General features: G+C 38.4%; 2 protein-coding genes across 3 annotated transcripts; one reads left to right on the top strand and one right to left on the bottom strand.

The window, feature by feature from the left end:
- Positions 1 to 186: 186 nt before the first annotated feature.
- LOC139949716 (DDB1- and CUL4-associated factor 13-like) lies at positions 187 to 8,406 on the bottom strand. Its single transcript, XM_071948217.1, has 10 exons — positions 8,014 to 8,406; positions 7,040 to 7,239; positions 6,484 to 6,591; positions 5,660 to 5,749; positions 5,170 to 5,325; positions 4,196 to 4,356; positions 3,697 to 3,861; positions 2,686 to 2,821; positions 2,073 to 2,236; positions 187 to 1,839 (listed from the first exon to the last, which is right to left on the bottom strand). The coding sequence occupies exons 1-10, from the start codon at positions 8,081 to 8,083 to the stop codon at positions 1,752 to 1,754; spliced, it is 1,338 nt and encodes a 445-aa protein (XP_071804318.1). The 5' UTR covers positions 8,084 to 8,406; the 3' UTR covers positions 187 to 1,751.
- A 322-nt stretch (positions 8,407 to 8,728) lies between these two features.
- Positions 8,729 to 20,046, top strand: LOC139949715 (KICSTOR subunit 2-like). Of its 2 annotated transcripts, none has more exons than XM_071948215.1 (12): positions 8,729 to 8,814; positions 9,791 to 9,959; positions 11,614 to 11,757; positions 12,801 to 12,964; positions 14,041 to 14,127; positions 15,164 to 15,356; positions 16,528 to 16,626; positions 17,367 to 17,461; positions 17,899 to 18,064; positions 18,558 to 18,653; positions 19,294 to 19,405; positions 19,531 to 20,046. In XM_071948215.1, coding segments are annotated over exons 1-12 (1,392 nt in total). In that variant the 5' UTR covers positions 8,729 to 8,812; the 3' UTR covers positions 19,596 to 20,046. The 2 variants fall into 2 exon arrangements, with proteins under 2 accessions (XP_071804316.1, XP_071804317.1); XM_071948216.1 differs by having other exon boundaries at positions 8,735 to 9,143.
- Positions 20,047 to 20,156: the final 110 nt, after the last annotated feature.

The raw sequence follows: 20,156 nt of genomic DNA, 5'->3' as shown, positions 1-20,156 counted from the left end.
CTTGTGATAAGCAGTATCTAATGTCACAGAGAAAGAACACAGTGAAACGGCCGCTTAACTTATGCATGGCCCCATAACGTAGGGTTGTCCGAACATAGGGGTGTCAGAACTTGGGGTTGTCCAAGGGGTGTCGGAACATAGAGGTGTTAAACCCCTTTTTAGAAACTCAAACACATTCACACTTGGTTAAAGTAAATCGCAGGTCAAGTTTAATTAAATCACCATTATTCTTAAATAATTTTCTCCATAATTGAAAGGCATTTTAATAATCGGCAAATTACACAAACAATCGACCAACCCATTTAGCCCCACCCCACCATAGCAACTTTGTATCAACTGTGCCCAGAGCTCAATTTTATGGCTCTGCAAAGACTCTTATGGAAGCTGTGAATTGTGCGCTTACATCAGCATAATTCACGGGTAAGCATGGATTTTTGCTTGTGCACGGTCTCAGAAAATTTTCCTTTCGGTTGTGATTAGGGCTAACATTGGTCTTTTCATATCTGGTGAGAAAAACTTGGGCAATTGTATCCTGCTGTGGCAGTACTGCCATAACATAAATTACAGAACTTGTTAAAGCAATGCACATTAACACAATACATATAATTTAACTGGTAGTCTGTTTTTTTGCTAAGCATTATTTTTTTACTTAGCAACTTTCAGCATTTCAGTTGTAAATGTTTTTTTTTACTCAGAAAGATTTACCATAATGTTACTTTTGTTAACATGGTCTGAACCTATGATTTGAAACGATACACAAATTGCATTGGTTTTAAGCAGACATTTGTGACTAATGTAACATGCATCACACAGTGCTTGAGCACATTAAAAAGTATTTTCTTTGGTGCTGTCAAGCAGGGCTTACTGAAGAATTCTGTGCTTTGCCAGTCAACTTTCTCTGCTTACAGTAAAAGCGCAGAATTTCTTGTGCTAACTTTGTGCCAAAGTATGCTTAGTAATGTAACCTATGCTTACAAATAGCTTGCTAGCCTATGAAATACGCTTGCATGTCTGCTTCTGAAAGCGCTGATTTTTCTTTTACATTATTTAACCAGAGTTTTGAAATTGCAGGGCCTTAATGATTGTTTTTATTTTTCTCTGTGCTCATACGTTTCATCTGGAAAACAATGTGTATCCTCCAATTTAGCTAAAAAATAACGTTAAAAGTAGGGTCTTGCATGTAGATTGGTAAATACTAAAAAAAAAAATGCGAATAAAAACTTGACTGTTGATAGTATAAATTATTTTGAGAAAAAAATCTCTCTGAAGTAATATGTTTTTTTTTTATTTTTCACCCTGATTCATTTTAATCTGAGAAACAATTATGCATGAATCATTTCTCAGATATCCGAGGGTTGGTGTTCGTTCGCGAATAATAATATGTGGCCAGAGAATTTGGTTGGTACCTGCTGTCACCTAGCTGTTCAAACATGGATGGATTCAACGTTTTTTTGAAAATAATGTGACAGTTTTTTGCAGTTTTGTCAGCTAGAAGACATCTGTATTCAGCTGAAATATTCACATGTTACTTTTATTGTGTCTTTATTGATAATTTAATGAGCCTACAGAACAGACTGGACAGCTGCCTTGAAACCGACATGATGATGAGATTAACTTTTGCACTTCTTAACTCTTAAAAAGAAGGAAAAAACCTTGCATCACACAAAATAAAATGTTTGCACTTTTCTTTGCAGCAAAAATATTCCTTTCATACGCTGAAATGACATTAAACACTTGAAAAACATGACAATTTACTCCACAACTGTGACAATACTTTTTGTTCTTTCTGGGACGTGAGGCACCGCTCCTTTTTTACTGTGCCGTCTTCTGTTCTGGGTTCTAGAAAAGAAAAGAAAAATGTAGAATAAAGTATGGTTTGAAACTTTACATTGCTTTAGTGCCCTTTAAAATGCTCCAGTAGAAATTTACAACTTCCTCGTCGGGTGCCCTTTAACCCCTTTCAAATATGAGCATACAGGCCTGATCATCTATATAAAAAACAACTAAACAAAAACAACTAAACAAACATACATACAAACAAACAGTTGAACCAAGATGAGATTCTGACTTACTTTCTCTTGATGGATTCTCTCTGTACTCTGATGGTCTTAGTCTCTTGATAGATGGGTCTTGGAACGTGACGATGACGTTTGATTCGTTTTAGCTGCGGATGATGCTGGAATTTCTCTTGTAGTTTAGCATTGTACTGGGCCGCTGCAACTTCTCGCCTATGTAACTGACATTTAAAAAAAAAAATCAGTCAAAATAAAACCATTTCTTTTGTGAAAAAAGAAATGTCGATCGGGCAACCACTTACTTTGAAACCCTACTGAGTAAGTTCAATGCATAGCGGTGCATTGTGGCATTGCCAAGTGACGCTCAAGGCACTCAACATTCAGTACTTTCCTGCAAGGTACGAGACCCTTTACAAGTAATGGTTTACAAGGTGCTGTGGTGCAATATGCAGCCAAACACTGGGTTCTTTTACGTGCATTACACAACTCATTGGACCAACAGCTTTGCGTCTCATCTGAACGTCACATTTCTTAGCAAATAATGGTGAATAAGGACACAAGTGACGCAACCGGGGCTCGAACTCACACTTAGAAGAAGAAACACCATAGCTTGCTTTCGGTGCTCTAATCCGCTCGCCACGACACGCCACGCCACTTTTCGTTCATTTACCTTTCCAAGTTTCTCTGAAGCAACAGCTTTCCAAATCCTGATATTGGTCTCATCTGAACCAGACAGAATGTAGCGATTGTCAAGACTCCATTTAACACACGTCACATGCTGCATTCGCTTAGTGTGATAAATCTCCCTGTGGCATTAACATAATATGAATATTCAATTATGGTAAACCATACATGTATATGTATATAAATTAAACTGGAATATATGTTTACAAATTAATATTCTGAAACTAGGGTCAACATTTTTAGAGGTACATGTATGTACGTTCTCCTAAAGACAATCAGAGCATACTGATCGAAACTTTGAGTCTTTAACCACCGGCTGTTTTCAGAACTACCATTACTCAAAAGAGATATACACATGGAGTTACTGCAAACCTCTTTTAGTTATACTTCCACCATGCAAAGTTTCAAATCCACCTTTTTATGGCTTTTGCACCTTAAAGTTTCCCACATTGAATTAAGATTTCACAGAGCTTTTAGGAACGGTGTCCTCAGCACTAGAGAAGTAGATCAAAGACCAGGATTTCTTTTTATTTCCTATGGTGGACAAATAGCGGCTGATTTTCTTCACTTGGCTAAATTAAAAAGTCTGAATTCAGATAAGAGTCTGAGATTTCTCATCCCTGTCTGAACCAGTAAGGGTAAAAACCATCCTTGTTTAATTCAAGTCTGAAAGCTTATTGGTTATGAAGTTCATATTAGAATCAATCTTCTGCAAAATATTTCTCTCTGAACGAAAGTCATAATCAAGAAAACTGTGTCTGAAACCCTTAACAAAACTGCAACAGCTGATTTTGGTCGTTACAGCCAAAATTAAGGACGATTAATTTACATGATGGAAATTTTGCATTGGTTTTAAAATGAATTTCTCCTGGTTCACACAGCAGCTTAAGCCCGAGGTTTTGTATTGGTTCACACAAAACATGAACACTGTGTATGACTATCTTGTTAGCTCCACTAATCCTGAAGCGAACTGCTTAAGGATTTGTAAAATTCCTACCTGCTGCGACCTTTGTCCGAAGGAAATATCCGGACCGATTTATCGAAGCTTCCGCTAACGAACTCTTTGCCCGTCGGTGAATAATCCACGTCCATAACGGCCGATACGTGATCCATGTGAACATTTAATGCTATGTCCAGTTTCCTGATGTCAAATGTGTACAGGCTGTAATTAAGAAAAATATACGAACAATTTATTATTACATATTTTGAGAAAATAGAATTAGTTGTTGTAAACTGTTTACCAACCAAAAGGACCGGTGGTATAAATGCAATAGTTCATGGCCTGACAATTCGACCCTAAAATAATTCTTGTCAGTTGAAATGTCTTCAACTCCTGTAAAACATTCCAGCAAAGAAGCAAAGAAGCAAAGACGGCTGTGACGTCAAATTTCGTATCGCATTTGCATTCGCGGGTGGTATGAACCGGGCTTTAACCATCAGAACTTGAATTCGATGTTCTAGACCACTTTGCCATGACACCCTACATTCGTACTTACTTGTAATCTTCGTTAGCCGCAGTGAACGTAAACGCTTCCATTGGATTCCACGCTATGGTGTTAGTTCGCATATTCAGCAGTAACTTCCGTAGTGGTGTAGATCCTCGCATATCATACAGTATGATGTTACGATCAGCGGTGCAGCCCGCTAACATGTACGTCTGAAAAACAAATAAGAATAGTATGATAAGTAATGCAGGAGACCTATGCTATTACGGTCAGCAGTGCATCCCGCAAGCATATATGTCTGAAGTAAAAAAAGTACTAATAAAAATACCATACATTTATATGCACATAACACAAAACATAAAACAATGGTATATGTACTAAAAGCAATTGATACAAAAGAAAGATTCAAACAAGGATGAGTCTTTAAAAGTCCCTTGAAGATCTGAAGAGAGGCAGCTTGACGAATATGAATTGTTATTGTTATAAACTAAAACCAATTAATTTATATTATAAAGGGTCCAGGCTCTGTACAAGCTTAGGCTTTTTCCTGGTGCCCTCCTCTTATCACCCTTAGTTCTTTTGTCTTGTATGTTTTATGATTATTTATTGTGATATTTGGAAATAAAAAACAAACAAACAAAACAAGTCATTCCATACTGATGTTGCAATGAAGTGAAAGGCTCTTTGAACATAGAATTTAGTGGAAAAGATAGTTTGAGTCAGAAGGGATTGTCCAGAGGAGCGAAGAACATGAACAGGGATGTATTTATGTAGAAAGTCACATATCAAGTTACTCTGTAACAGTCAAAGGCAAATGAACCATTCTTATACAGCACATACATGTACATGTGTCACCGTGAGGTCCCTATGCTCTTTGTCGAATGCACCACGGACAATGGTAAGGTTGGATTATTTTCAGGGGAACTTTCTGCAGAGTCAGGGAGAGTTGTTAGCTCTGTAAAAGAAAAATTTGAAGGGGTTGTAAGAAATCAATAAGTTGCCCAGGAATGGATGATATAACTTACCTCAATAGGATTGAATTTCACACTATGGATGCTGTCTGACCCCCATGTGAATGAACGCAGTGGTTCAGTCCTCTGCTCATCCCAGATGTCAACTTGTTGACCGCTAGTCGCAAACTTGGCATCTTCCCAATGATGATCAATAGAGAGAAATACAGTCTGTCATGGATGGAAAAAACAAATAAAAACAATATTTTTTGCCAGTTGGTGTTTGCATTATACCGCATAACTGAGAAAATAGATTTAGCTGTTGTAAACTACTTACCAACCATACAGAGCTGGGCCCAATTTCATAAAGCTTGTATTACAGAAAATACTGTTTGACTAAAGCCACACCAATTGGCTGTAATATGCCAATATAATGCAATTGTATGCACATGTGCAAATGTCTGAAATTAACAAAAACAACAACAAATCAACAACAACAACAACAACAACTCTGGCTTAAAATATATATTGATAATCAATACAGATTGGCAATTGAGATCTTTACCTTTCCAATGATTGTATTGACAGGTATTTCTTGTTGCCCAGGAGACGGTGCCTCCATGCTCCATTGTTTTACTGTCTGGTCATCCCCTACCTATAAAATGGAATAACCGAGAGAGAAAACCCAAGATTGCTTGTTAGTATCCTTGAAGTTTGTCACCTTCCTAAATAATGGAAAATCCCAAAAAGGATTTGGAGATAAATGAAATAAACAAATTTCTATCCGACTGCCACTTTATCATTTATTAGGACCAACATTGTGTATTACAATTTGCTCACATTTGATTATTATTATTATTATTATTATTATTATTATTATTATTATTATTATTATTATTATTATTATTATTACTATCATATATTTCTGGTAATGAAACCAAGGATGCCTCATAAGTGAACTTAAGCACTGTAGCTCGCAAGCTTGAAGAAACCTGTAAACAAGGATGTTCTGGTTTATTTTACGTGAACTACCAATACTAGTACACGGAACATACAGCTCCATGTCCCATATTGGTTCTAAAATGTTTCGCTCAAATTCAAAGACACAAAGTGTCACAAGTGGGACTCAAACCCACACTCTGCTGATTAGAAACACCAGAGCTTGAGTCCAGGGTGAATTTTACAAAGAGTTGAGACTAGTCTTATCTCGACTTATCTTAGGACTAGCTTTAAGTATGAATATCTCCTAGGACTAGTCCTAAGTTAGGACTAATTAAAGATGAAATGAAATGAACAATAATTATGTTTTCAGTCATCATGATTAGTTTGCTGCAGCGAATACCAGCATAGAATAGAAATGATTCCAATTTGGCAACTGAAGTTACTTACAGTAAAGATACTTGTAGCTTCTCTGTTTGTACAGACACCTCTAACAAATCCACTATGGGCAGCGATTGATCTTAAGCAATTCCTGGTCGCAAGATTCCAAATTTTCACCTGCGAGAGATTGGTGAGGAAAACATTTAGTTCTTTGCTAATAACTGCTTAGCGAATTACCAAATACAGATACCAAATACATATACCATATCAGGTAATAGAGGTATCCATTTATACATCTAGGTGAAGAGAAGCAAATGATGGCCAAGGTCCATGTCTCCTCAAGATATTTAAACCCATAATTAAACTTAACCCAAGTGTACTTTACCAATCAGCTACGATCTTTGTATACATGCCTGAAATTTTATCGTTGTGAGGGCATGGCCATTTTCATATTACAAAGGGCACTTGCATTGGAAAGTCTATGGGAAACTTATGAAGGGGCACCAAGGCCAACACCCGGCAACAGAGGCCAAATGGCTCCCAGTGGCCTCAATTTAGTTCCAGGCCAACAAATCAATTTACAGACCCCAAGTTGCAGTCAACGATTCAATAAGTGTTCACAAACCTGCCCATCACATCCACCAGAGAGCAGTGTTGTCAAACTCGACGGATGTTTAAACATACAATGAACACCATCAGTATGACCTTCCAATGATCCAAGGAATGGTTTGGCAAAGACACGTTCCAACTTAGTGGCATTCAAGGCTCGGACGTACTCTCTTGGAGCCTCAAAAGGATGCAGCGATGGATCGTAGTTTCGTGGAACTAAAACGAAAAGAAATTACATAATATTTGGTATTTACTGATCATAATATTGTAATAATAATAATAATTATATTACTATTATATTATTATTATTAATATTGTGCGAAAGCACCTCAGGACAATTTTATGTAAAAGCGCTATCTCTTGAATAAGAATGTCCAATGTTTCCATTATCATACCAATCGCCATTTTTAACCAAAGTCCAGTGCATAAATAATAACAGTGAGTATTGTTTTTAGCAGATTTTGTTATACCATGTAATTCACATTTGTGTGTAAACAAATCAGAGCATGTAATTGATAAGGATAATTACTGTTACATGTATGGCCAATATAACTTCTTCCTTACAAGTACTGCTTCATAAAAAAAGATTACTGCACGCATGAATCCATAGACTGCAACTGATGCTTGGGGTTATTTTGTCTTTCAATTATCTACAGGTAAATGATCAACTGAATAAACAGTCCACATTACAAAAACAGTACAGGTCTTCTTTCTTTGATCAAGCAAGAAAAAGAAAATCATTAGGCCTACCCTCCTTTTAATTTATGATCATCTCTCCTTATATATAGATGTGATAATCGTAAACCCTTGTCCCTCCTTTTTAACTGTGGGAGGATGGAGGGTTTCAATTATCACAATTACACTTTTAAAACAATTTATAAAATAATATTAATAGTTGACAAGGCCTAAAAAAGAAACATTAGTTTTAAATTATTATTTTTAGTTTTATTAATAATATTAATATTAAATTTTACAGTTTTTGCACGTTACCTCTATGGATATCATTCTTGGTCTCACGGACGTAATCATCAGGATTTCGACTTAGCATCTTCACTTTCATCTTGAAGTTTGTTTCGTCTGTCGCTTTGAAATTATAAAAAGTGATTGCACTGCAGCCTTGTTTGTTATTGAGCCTGCCTTCCTTGCACAAACAGGAGGCAGTTTTAGTTTTACTTTTCACTCAATCAAATTTAATTTACTGATTTTCCTGACTGATCAGCTTCGAACTTTCCATCATCAATCACACGAAATCTCATCATTCGAAACTCAAAATAAGCTTTAGAAAGTAGATACTAGTTCAGGGTATTTGAAATCTACCAAGTCCAAATCCCAAGTGATCGTAAGTAAATTAAAACTACGTCCGCAAAAAAAATCAACACATGTTATTTCATGCGATTATTGCCACACGCTGGAAACGGCATTTAGTTCACCGATTTCAGTGGGCTGTTTCATTAAACAACGGGGGAAATAGTATACATTAAATATATTAGGGAAGCAATGATCAAGCAAAAATAAATTTGTGTCTCCTTTCTTCATAAAAAAATAAAGTATAAAAACTATTTTTTTTCAAATTAAGTGTTATAATTTGTTCTTTTGAATTAAAAAATAATTAATATGGGGCTGGCTGTCTTTTATGTTACCCCTACAGATAAAAATGGAGATGTCCACTAAACTCCCACAATTCCTGAATTTTAAAGATGGCTGCGCCCATGAAAGCGGTGGTTGCAAGCACAAGCACAAACTGGGCACAAACATGTGCTGAAACTGTGAACTACGCTTCATGATTTAAATGTAAAACATTTTGCAGCCCTGTGACTAGTGCCAGTGCTAACCTGTACCTATTATCAGTCGTGTTGGACTCTGCTTATTACGATAAATTAACAGCTTTTAGACCAAGTTTCTCTGCTGCAAGTTTTCTCTCCTCTCTCCGCGCAGTTGATACACTACAGCGCCCTCCTTTGAAGTTTGAGGAGAGTTTCTTCCTCCATGTTCCATAAAAAGTCTTAACCTAAAAATAAAAATAAAAGACCTTAGATGGTTCACATGCTCACCCACAGAGTCACAGACGCATGAGAATGTTTAATTAGATAAACAACACCACAAAAAGTACACAGTCCACAGTGAGTAAAAAAAGTTCCTTGCGTATTTCTGAAGGAAAACATTTCCGTATCCTGCCACCATTTTTTCATCATTCGTTATGACAAAAATAGTTTTGGGGGGTTGATATTGAAAACCCTTGTGGTTGTGGTTGTGGTTTATTTTTTTCCAATATATTTATTGGACAAAAATAGTATCTAATTCTAATTAAATTTATTCAAATGAGATATTCCTTTAGATAAAAATGATGAGTGAAAAAGTGGAAAAGTTTCTGTATGGCGCCACCACCTTTTCATTCGATATGAAATAAAATAGTATCTAATTTACCTCAATGAGATATCCCTTTTTGTAAAAATTAATGAAAAGTGGTGGCGCCATACGGAAAGTTATCCGAAAAAGTAATGGCAGGTATGGCTGGCTGATACAGAAAGTTTACCGTTTAATGTTACATTAATATTATTGTAGACAGAAATTATACATTTGTAACATTTGTACTAATTGCCTGAATGAAACAATGTTTTATATGGTAGTTTAGGGTGATCGTCCAACAGTCTTAAATATAAAAATGACTAAATCGTTGTCCAATCTGTTGAAAAATTTAGTTATTTATACTAAGGAAAAACAGAGAAATTAAAGACATTTTTAACACGGACCTTTAAATTTGTTACAGGTCCGCGGTTTTATCGTCACCACTCACCATGTCAATCAACACTGAGGGCGCTCTTGCAGCATCATTCTCAAGTAGCCAGCAGCATATTCTACCCATGGAGCAACAGTTTATGGATATGTATTTTACTGCACTCAGCAATTTTGCTTACGACAGGGCAAAAGAACTTGTGGTAAGTAGTTTAACAGACCAGTGAGGTGGATTTCACAAAGAGTTAAGAAGTCTTATCCTGAGGTGGGACGAGTAACTCGTCCTAATTAAGAACTAGCCATAGGTTTTTATTATCTCCTATCATTAGTCCTAAGTTAGGAATGTTCCTAACTCTTTGTGAAATCAAAGAATTTGCTCAACAGTCCACCTTAAATTGAGACCTAGTGTCCTCTTTCTCTTCTCTTCTCCAGGGAATACAGATCATCAAGAGCTTGCATTCTTTCTTCATATGGAAGCTCCCTTAGGGATGAGACCAACTTAGTGGCCCTCCTTTGAACTTTTTCAAAGATATGCTTATCTTTTTTCCAGCCATGGGCACAATGATTGGATATAGTATGTACGATCTGATGTATGTTTTGTATAGAATCTTGAAGCTGTCCGTATCTATGTACTTGAACGATCGTTTCACCACCCTGAGACAATTTATTCCTTTCACTGCTGCTTTGCTGCATTGTTTACCTGGTTTGAAGTCTGGTGTTAGGTAAACTCTTTTTCTTCCACTGTTGATCCAAGTGTTGTCCCCCAACATGATAATCAGTCTGTGGGCTTCCTGTTCTGATGTGCATGGTTTTACATTTCCCAGCGTTGAAGCGAAACAGCCATTTGTTAGACCATTTCTGTAAGTTTTCAAAATCATCTTGGATATTCTCCACATCTTCGAACTCCTCTGATGCTGTGGTATATTTTTGTATCATCTGCAAACATTTGTATACTACAACTGACATGGTCCGGGAGATCATTGATGTAAATGATAAAGAGGATGGGCCCTAGTACTGACCCCTGGGGTACGCCACTGAATATACTTGCCACATGTGAAGAGGCACCTCTGACTGCAACTGTTTGTGTCCTCGTCTGGAACGATTCTATTCATTTTTGTATTTTCCCATCATATCCATGATAGGCTTGGAACTTGTTAAAGTAGCCTTCTATGTTCCACTAAATCAAAGGCCTTCTGGTAGTCCAGAAAATCTCCGCCAACAGTTGCCTTCGTCTTATTTGTATGCGATGTTCTCAAGGATTGTCAAAAGTTTAGTTGCCCTTCATGAAACCACGCTGACTGTCCTAAAAAATGTTCACGTCTCTTGTATGTTTAAAAGCATTATTTTCTCTTATGATGGTTTCCAGTATTTTGCATGGTATGCAAGTAAGGCTGACAGGCCTGTAGTTACCGGGTTTTGGCCTTGCACCTTTCGGGAATACTGGAGTCATCCTTGCCGTCTTCCACTCTTTGGGCAGCTCACCGGAGTCAACAGTTTTCTGAAGATGATGAATAGTGGTACTGCCAACTCCTGACCTGAGGGTGTGATTTAGCGGCACCAGTGTTTTATAGTGGGGGGTGCTTGGCTGGCCTGCGCAGGACTCACAATTTTTGCCCAGCACTCTTGAGCAAAATACATTGTGCCGCCCAGCACCGATTAAAAAAAATATTGTCCACTGTGCATTGATCTAAAACACAGAGACAGAACACAGTCAAACATGTCCCCATAACACGAACAGTTTGGAAACCTGGCCCCACTTGGCCCCTTAATTAAACATGAATGATTTTAAACGAACGTTTAAGACCTCGTCACCGCTCTTTCATTCCCTTAATGGATATTATTTTTTTCCTTTTTTAGGAGCAGGAGAAGGAAGCTGTTCGATCCCAACCCCAGCTGAGTCTCTGGGGTAGCCTGGTCAATGCCTTGTCTGTACTAGCATCGGCAGAGAAGATGTACATGCACCTTGCCTTCTTTGAGCAGAAATGGTTTGTCAGACGAGATGTAAGTAACCCAGTGAAGACTTTGTCTGTCTGTGTCTTGCTTTGCCTAGGCCAGGTAAATCCAGTTTGGTACAGTTTCAAATGAAAGAACCTAGACTGCCTGCATGGAGAGTATGGAGATATTTGTTTGTTTTTTACATTGTGGGGAGTCCTGCCTGTGTGTGGAGAATGCGCAGCTCAGGCTTTTGTCGCAGGGCCACGACCCTGCCGGTTTTAAACGGCCATTTAAGAACTCGTCGCTACCCGTTTAAGAACTCTTCGCTACCCTTTTATTCCCTTAATAATAATGTTAACATTTTATGACCCTACCTTTAACATCCATATGAAACAAAGAAATTATGATGATGTGTCCAGGCAATCAGAATCATATATTGTTGGATTTAAATATCGGAAGTTAGTTAGGGTGTCATGGCCGTGTGGGTTAGAGTTTAAGTTCTGTTGGTTAAGTCATGCGAGGGTTGGTTTGGATCCTGGTTGTGACACTTGTTTCCTTGAGCAAGATACTTTACTATAATTGCTTCTCTGCGAGGGTAGAGGTGGATATTTTGTATGAAAAAGCCTTTGGAATGCTACGACTGCCCACGTTGTATACTCCCCAGGATGCTGAGAAAGTTAAAGGAATGTTTCTGGCCTAGTGACTTAAGCCCGGTTCATACTTCCTGCGAATGCGAAGCGAATTTGACATGAATTTGACGTCACAACCCTTCCTTTCGCAGCAATATTCGCAAGTGAGTTGACCAAAGTTGAACTGCTGCGAATAATTCGTTGCAAATTGGTGACGTCAACATTCGTATCTCATTCGCATTCGCAGGAAGTATGAACTGGGCTTTAGGGTTGATTTCACCAAGACTTATAACTAAAAAAAGTTAGGACTAGCCTTAAGTTTTTAATGACTCTAAAGATTCCTAGTTCTAAGGTAGCTTTGTCTTTGTGAAATCAACCCCAGGACACTAATATAAAGTGCAGTGATGCGGTTATTGTAAAATGCACTCTATAAAGACTAGTTATTATTTAGTTTGATTTTTCTATTTGTTCGTCTTATAGCAATCTGGTAAATGGCAGTTCTCATCAGCTATGAGTGACTTACGCCGAGTCGAGGTACGAGGGAAGCAAAGTGGCCAAGCAGCCAGCTCTGAAGATAAACTCTTGTCACATCTTTGTGAGCAGCTCGGACATTTCATCGAGGCTAGACAAGAAATGATGGAACTGTATCTTTTCAGATGTTTATCATTTTTGTTTTATTCCTTTGAACAATTCTCCTTAAAACAATTTCTACGTAAAAGCAGTACCGTTGTGTGGAGTCTTTAATTTGCTAAATTGCTTGATTGTCTTGTATGTTTACTTGGTTGGTGGTATATGAGTATATCTTCTTTATTGTGTAGATTTGGGGTTTTGGGGAAATGGTTCTTGGTTTGGAATTCGGGAGACTTCTCAGTTCTGAAAATGTCCTGCTTATTAACAGATGCGGGCAAAAGGAAGGAAATCTACCGAGACTACTACTTTCGCCATGTGGATCGAGGGGACTTGTCGTTTAAGAACTCACTCAAGGCAGTAAATTAAAAACTTTACTGCCTTGAGTGAGTTATTAATTTGTCTCACTGTTTCGGCTAGCTTGCTCTCTGTAGTCATCATCAGGAGACTAATTGTTTTGCACTCGGCTAATATTGTGCCTAATACCCCATTCACCTAGATTACGAAGACCATACCGATCACCCCGATCTCAACAAAATTGGGGCACAATCACCGTAAAACTCAAGCAATTTGGCAAATTAAAGACTGCGCACAACTGTGCTACTTCTACGTGGAAAGTGTTGCTGACTCGCTGCCACTTCGATTACACATAGACCAATGCCCACCAAACGTGGGTTTCTACAGTTGAAATGGTTGCCGACGGTGCTGTGTTTTTATTAAAACCACAGTGATCTCACCATGATGCTACCTTGCTGCTTGTATGATATTTGCATTCCCACTACCCGCTTATCAGCTATGTTTATTTTGAACACATTCAAAATAAGCGTGGGGAGAGAATGCAGCTTCCCGACCTAGGAGATCACACCTCAACCAAACCAGGCTCATGGAGATCCTCTTATGTTTGGCCCACGATAGGCCCGGGATTGGCCATGCTCTCAGCCACTTTTCCATCGCAGTAGAAGCGCCGTCTATGTGTGAATGGGGTATAAGCAACTCTTTATAAGAAAGCCCTGATTTGTAAACAGCAGGATTAGTTTTCCTTGTCCCTTGTCTCTTGAATGTTATTTTTCCCTTAATACATTGATCGTAATAGATATGAGAAGCTATGTAATATGGGACTGCAGAAAGCTGATATAAATGTAGCAGACCAGATAGCCATTGTGGAAAGTATTATAACCAGGTAAGAACCAATCATTATGGTACTTGTTTGTTTATCTATGTTTGTCTGTATGTTTGTCTGTCTGTTTGTCTGTCTGTTCATCTTTATTTTTGTCTGTATGTTAGTCTGTATGTTTGTCTCTATATTTGTCTTTGTGGCATGTCATGTCGTGGCCGAGGGTTCTTGTTCGAGAACTCAACCTCTTGGGTTGTTGGCATTAGCTTGTGGGTTCAAATCCCACTCATGACACTTGTGCCCTTGAGCAAGGCACTTATCCATAATTGCTTCGTAAACAAAAGGGAAGGTAGTGCATTCTGCTCCACTAGCCAGACTCCTAGTGGATGATACCCATGCCTGCATCCGAACGGACTGTGAAGGGGACTGTTTCAGACGAAGAAGTAGGTGGCAAAGCGCCCCTGGTGGCAGTTGAATTGGGTGGACAGCCCAAATCAATTTAGGCCCTCACCCTGAATGGTTGATTGCTTAAGACAAACTGTTTCCCATTATTAGTGCCATTATTTATTTTCACATTGTTTTGTTTCTTGTAAAGTGCTGTGGTACCCTGTGTAAGAGCGCTCTATAAATGCCTGCTATTGTTATTGTTATTAAGATGATGTTTACTTTAATGCAATCTACGATACATCCTATTGACCCATTTCACCTGACGTCATCAGCAGAAAAATCTTGAATGCGCCATACTGGTGGGCAATATCACTATGCGTTTTCATATATAACTCTATGCTGCGCGTTATGCAGTAAAATGTGCATTTTAGGCGACGCAGCGTTAATACATGTAAACCTTACTGCCCACCATCATGGTGAGCGTGGCATTGGTCGCCGCGTGTGATGCGCGTGCAAGGGGTCAATAGAGCTGGGTCCAGACTAAGAATCTGAGGCGCTAAAAAGGGGTGATGTTATTTAATGGACAGTATTCTACGTAGTATGTGGGCTGTTCCGAGTAGTGCTATCTTCTTGATAAGGTTGATGCTAATGTTGCCTGGGATACGGTCGATGAATTTATTATTATTATTACTATTATTGATATTGTTATTATTAGACACGCCAAGCAGTTCCATCATCCAATCCTGAGCTCAATCCGAGCCAATCTATCGTTGGAGCTGGATGCTCTACACGCTCAACTCAAAGGTCTGGAGAAACTGACAATGTTCAGTTTCCTGCCGTCGTTACTCAGTTTACATGAGTCACAAGTGAAACTCGATGAGTGGGGAGCTGCTATCAAGCTACGAGAGGTACGGTTCAAAGTGTTAAGTTTTACCTGTTTGAAGACAAAGAGGTCATGGTTGCACCATTGTTTTGATATATATTATACATTTATTTCAATTCTCGGGCAGATAAAAAGGTGCAATAATGCACATTAATTAGGTCAAAACATTTTAAAATACAGCAATGAGCAATTTCAAAACAGGAAAGAAAAAGAAACAGCTGGAGGCCGACGAATTGTCTTAATGAAACAAAGTTCCTGTCTGGAGGCTCTCCTCTCCAGCTGATCCTAAATAGAACAATATTAAATTGAATTGATGAACAGTGAACTAAAGGTTATAACTATTTGGACTTGAACCGGGGCTGGTCAACCATTGGTTGAATACTGTGGTCAACCATCTGGAACCAGCCTCAGGACTATGGTTTCGCCACTGGTCCCAATAGCCTGTTCCTTGCTAACATGTGTAAAGCGCAATGGGAACCAGTAACACTAAAGCAAAAAGGCGGAAGGCAATGGAGTGTTGAATACCGAGGTACCAATGGTTGACTAAACTTCCAAACGAGTGCATCACTGTGCGTGTATCTTGCTCCTTTTTTAATTCAAAATCATATCAACAAATAATGTTGATGGATAAACATAAATATATACTTTGTAGACCGATCTTGAAAAATAGACTTAATTTACCTGGAGCTCTGAAATGTACAAAAGCAATTTGGTGAAATCCTTACAATTTTTGCTAATGATCTTATAGTCCTTCGGTCAATTTCACCAAACTCTTCCTAACTTAGGATTAATCTTAGGATGAGTTACTCGTCCTAACTCGAGAAAGGATTAATACTAGCATTTTGTCAAATCAGCTGCAGAGCCAAAGAATTGTTCATACCAAAAAGAACCAATCCTCTGGAGAAATATTACAATCAGGTTAAAAATCTTGTAGTCTTGCCGTTGATTTCACCAAACTCTTCCTAACTCAGGATTAATCTTAGGACTTAGGACGGGTTCAGTTCCGAAGACATCAGGATGCATTGAACCTATCATAAGTTAGGATGAGTTACTCGTCATACATGTATCTCAAGATCGAATTAATCCTAGTGTTTCAATTAACTTTTCTTACAAAAAAAGTACCAATCTTTAGGAGAAATTTTTCTATCTTGTTGAAAACGAAAATCTAGTCAATATTCTTTTAAAATTATTCATAGGTAAAGAAGAAACTTCAGACACTGGCACCAGGGAAAGCAACTGGTATCCCGCCATTGATGGTTTGGTATGTGCGCTTGCAAGCCTCACAGTTATCAAAGGTAGGCAACCAATTTCAACATTGTTGGTAACAGTAATAATAGGAATTGATTTTGCAACTGTGAGTACAAGAGTAGGCGAAAACAAAAGGATGAAGGTCTGGAATCGGGGTTACACAATAACCTCAAGGAAAAGGGAGATTTGGTGCTTGAACTCCAGTACCTGTTGTCTCTCTTTGTATGGGGAAACAGGTTAGCAAGAAAATTAGACAGCCATCTTGCGCCTTCACCATGGATTTTCATTGTTACGTCATTCACTTTCAAACAGTCACCCGAGAGGTTAGCATGCCTTTATGTGTGCTTACGGTTAGCAGCGCTTTGAAAATTTGAAATCGCACAGTAAACACAAAATCAGTTACTAGGCAGCTCTATGAAATTGGGCCATTGACATAGGAGAACAGTTTGATAATGAACGGCTACTTAGTGATTAACAAGTTATCCTGCTTACTGTAGCAAAAAGATGTGCTCTAAAAGTAGAAGCGTATTTCATAGGTAAGCAAGAAAATTAGACGGCCATCTTGCCCCTTCTTCATGGATTTTCATTGTTACGTCATTCATTTTCATACAGTAAGCATTGGAAGGTTAGCATGCCTTTTCATCAGCAGAGCTTTATAATTGAAATCGCACAGTAAGCAAAAAATTGGCTGTTAAGCAGCTCAATGAAATTGGGCCATGGACATAGGAGAATAGTTTGATACTGAACGGCAGGGTTTAAATATAAGTATTTCTCGATTATTTTTCAGTTTAGTCTATACTTCCATGAGCAGTTGAATAAACAAGCGCTACCAGGAGACATGAAAACCCATCTATCAAATCTCTCTATTGAGTACTACACAAAGTAAGTTGCTTTGTTTATAAGAAATATTTACATAGTGGGTTCGGATCCCACCCATAGGTAGGTGTAGGTTCAAATTCACCCAGTCAGTTTCCCTTTACGTTTATTATTTGATATCTGAGATGAAAAAGTTGCATCCCCTTAAGGTGATCCCCTGGCTGCCGCTTCCAGGTTGTATCGTAAGCTTGTGTGTAATCCCTGGCTAAACGGCAGTTAGTGATCATTTGGCTTTTGACTGGCACCCCGAACAAAGATTTAGGAAGACTGCCAATATTGGGCTAGACTATATAGCTCAGTTTGAAGATTGCCGGCATGTCAATTTGAGGTCACAATTTCAAATCTTGCTTCTGTAAATGTGTCTTTGTTCAAGCCAAATTTATTGTTTTCGGCTCAGTTTCTTGTGTGATGGCTTATTACTTTGTATTTTCTTTTGTCAACAGAATCGTGGCTTTTCAAAAGAAGTCTGACGCTCTCAACGTCTCATTAGTATTCGACACGCGGGGGTCAGAGGACACCTATAAAGGTCACGGGTACCACCACCCTAACTCGTTCTTTGAACCACCCAAGGGGTTATACTCCTACCCTGCAATCTTCTCATACCCAATGGTAAGTATTGAGTGACCTTTGACCTATAGGTCATAGTTCATGGGTATCTGCAAATCAATTTTGGGTCGGATATTCAAATGGGCTAGTGTATGCCATTTTACATGTGTATTTAAGCTTAGAGTCATCAGGGTGTGGGTTCGAATCTCGGTCATGAAACATGTGTCCTTGAGCAAGACACTTAACTATAATTGGTTCTCTCCACCCAGGGGTAAATGGGTACCTGTGAGGGCAGTGATGGTTCTTGTGATTGATTTAGCTCAGTGCGCTACATGTTTGGCAGCACATGCTGTATACTCCTCAGGGAGCTGAGATGGCTTAAAGAATGAAATAAATCGCCCAGTGACCAGGGGTAATATGTACTAGCGCCATGAGCCTCACTAAGTGATGGATTTGAGCACTCTATAAGAAGCCACTAATACTATTATTATAAACATCTTCAGGGATGTGATTTTTCTGTTTTAAACCATCAATCTGTTTTTGTTGACACTTTCAGGAGCGACCTGTTCATTTGTGGCCCAATGTGGTGATGTTGTTGACGAGCCAGGCTGAGAGTGGACCCATTGATAGGAATGTACACTTTTATGACAAGGTATGAAGGAGGGATGGAGGAGGTTTTATAGACTGTGCAAGTCCTGTGCATATTCCAACATTGGGGCCTGCTAAAGTGCGCAAGTTTGCTGCCCTCAGTCGTTTAAGCAATGAACAAGGGACCAAAGTGGTCCCAGACATGTTTGAATTCACGCAAGTAAAAATGGGCCCGTAATCAGGAATTATTTAATGAGGGGGTGAATATATGAAAGAAAATGTACATAGATGCATTAGCTGTGCCTGCCCGGTAGGGACGCCGGGGTAGTAGCACAATTCAAGCCATTTGGTCAACCTTTACACTAATTTGTTTTGTGTGTGCATGTACCTTTTTGGGGGTGCTGGGCTTTTTCTTCTTTTTTTTATTTTGGGGGACTTTTGGGTGGTTTTGTTTTTCGGGGAAGTGTTCACTGAGTAAAGGAAAACAAAAATAAAGAAAGTATTACATTTACCCTTTGATTGCTAAATCTTTATTTCTTCTGTGTCTTGGATGACCAGAAACTTTTTTCTATTTTCACAAATATCAAATTGAAGCACAGTGAAAATTTGCAAGAAAAATCCAAACCATATACCCTTGACTTATAGTAATGTTCAGTGTCTTATCATAACTAATGCTTTGCTCTGCTGTTATGTCTGGTATCTAGACTCAACAGATAACTTACTACATAAGTCGAGTTGATACCAAAATGAGTCTGGTGATTATCTTTGAGGCTAAGAAATCAGAAAGAGACACGACGATCAACAACTTTCTACAGGGTATGTCAATCTTTTCATCCACTTTTCACTCAAAATTTATTTTTAACTCGGTCGCACTAGAATTCTAGTGTTTGCATTCAAACAAACACTCTAGCACTTGGTATTTTTTTTTTCTTTTTTGACAGAAATGGGAACTCTGCTACGGGTCAACAAATTATTTGGCAGTTTAAGACAAGGAGCTAAAACGTAACGGTCTCCATGTGTAAATAGAATAGACTCCTTAGTCCTTGGTGTCTTGTAAATAGAATTTAAATAATGTGCATCTTGAAAAAATGTCATCGCGTTGATAATCAGGTATCCAGGAGATGTTTTTACTGCATGTACAAAAGGTTACCTTTGATCCCGTATATTCTGAAACTAAGCCTGGGCGACTAGTGTCGTAGTCGCAACTATTGATTGCCTAGTCAAGTCGCAAGTACCGTTTTTCATACCAACAAGTAGGACTGATATTGTCCAAGCAAAAAGGTTTTTCCCTAAATTTTTTGTTGTCCTTAGAAGCAAGAAGCTGCAAATTCTGCAGAAAGTTCCTTGAAAATAAACCAATCTTTCCATGTTCTGATGAACAAATTCGACAATCTTGTAGTGGATCTTGTTGTGTTGGGTCACAGTGCTGTGTGACCTCTTAAAACCAAATCGTCAAACTGTCTGATGTAAGTTAGTTTTATTTTCATGACTGCCCCCCTCTGCTCGTAAAATTAAAATGGTTTAAGTCTAATTGAGTACGCTGTCTAAACATGGTCAAAGAGCAGTT

The sequence above is a fragment of the Asterias amurensis genome, chromosome 17 (assembly GCF_032118995.1).
Source record: "Asterias amurensis chromosome 17, ASM3211899v1".
NCBI lineage: Eukaryota > Metazoa > Echinodermata > Asteroidea > Forcipulatida > Asteriidae > Asterias > Asterias amurensis.
Note: the sequence above shows the minus strand (reverse complement) of the source record. Positions and strands in the feature narration are given on the sequence as shown.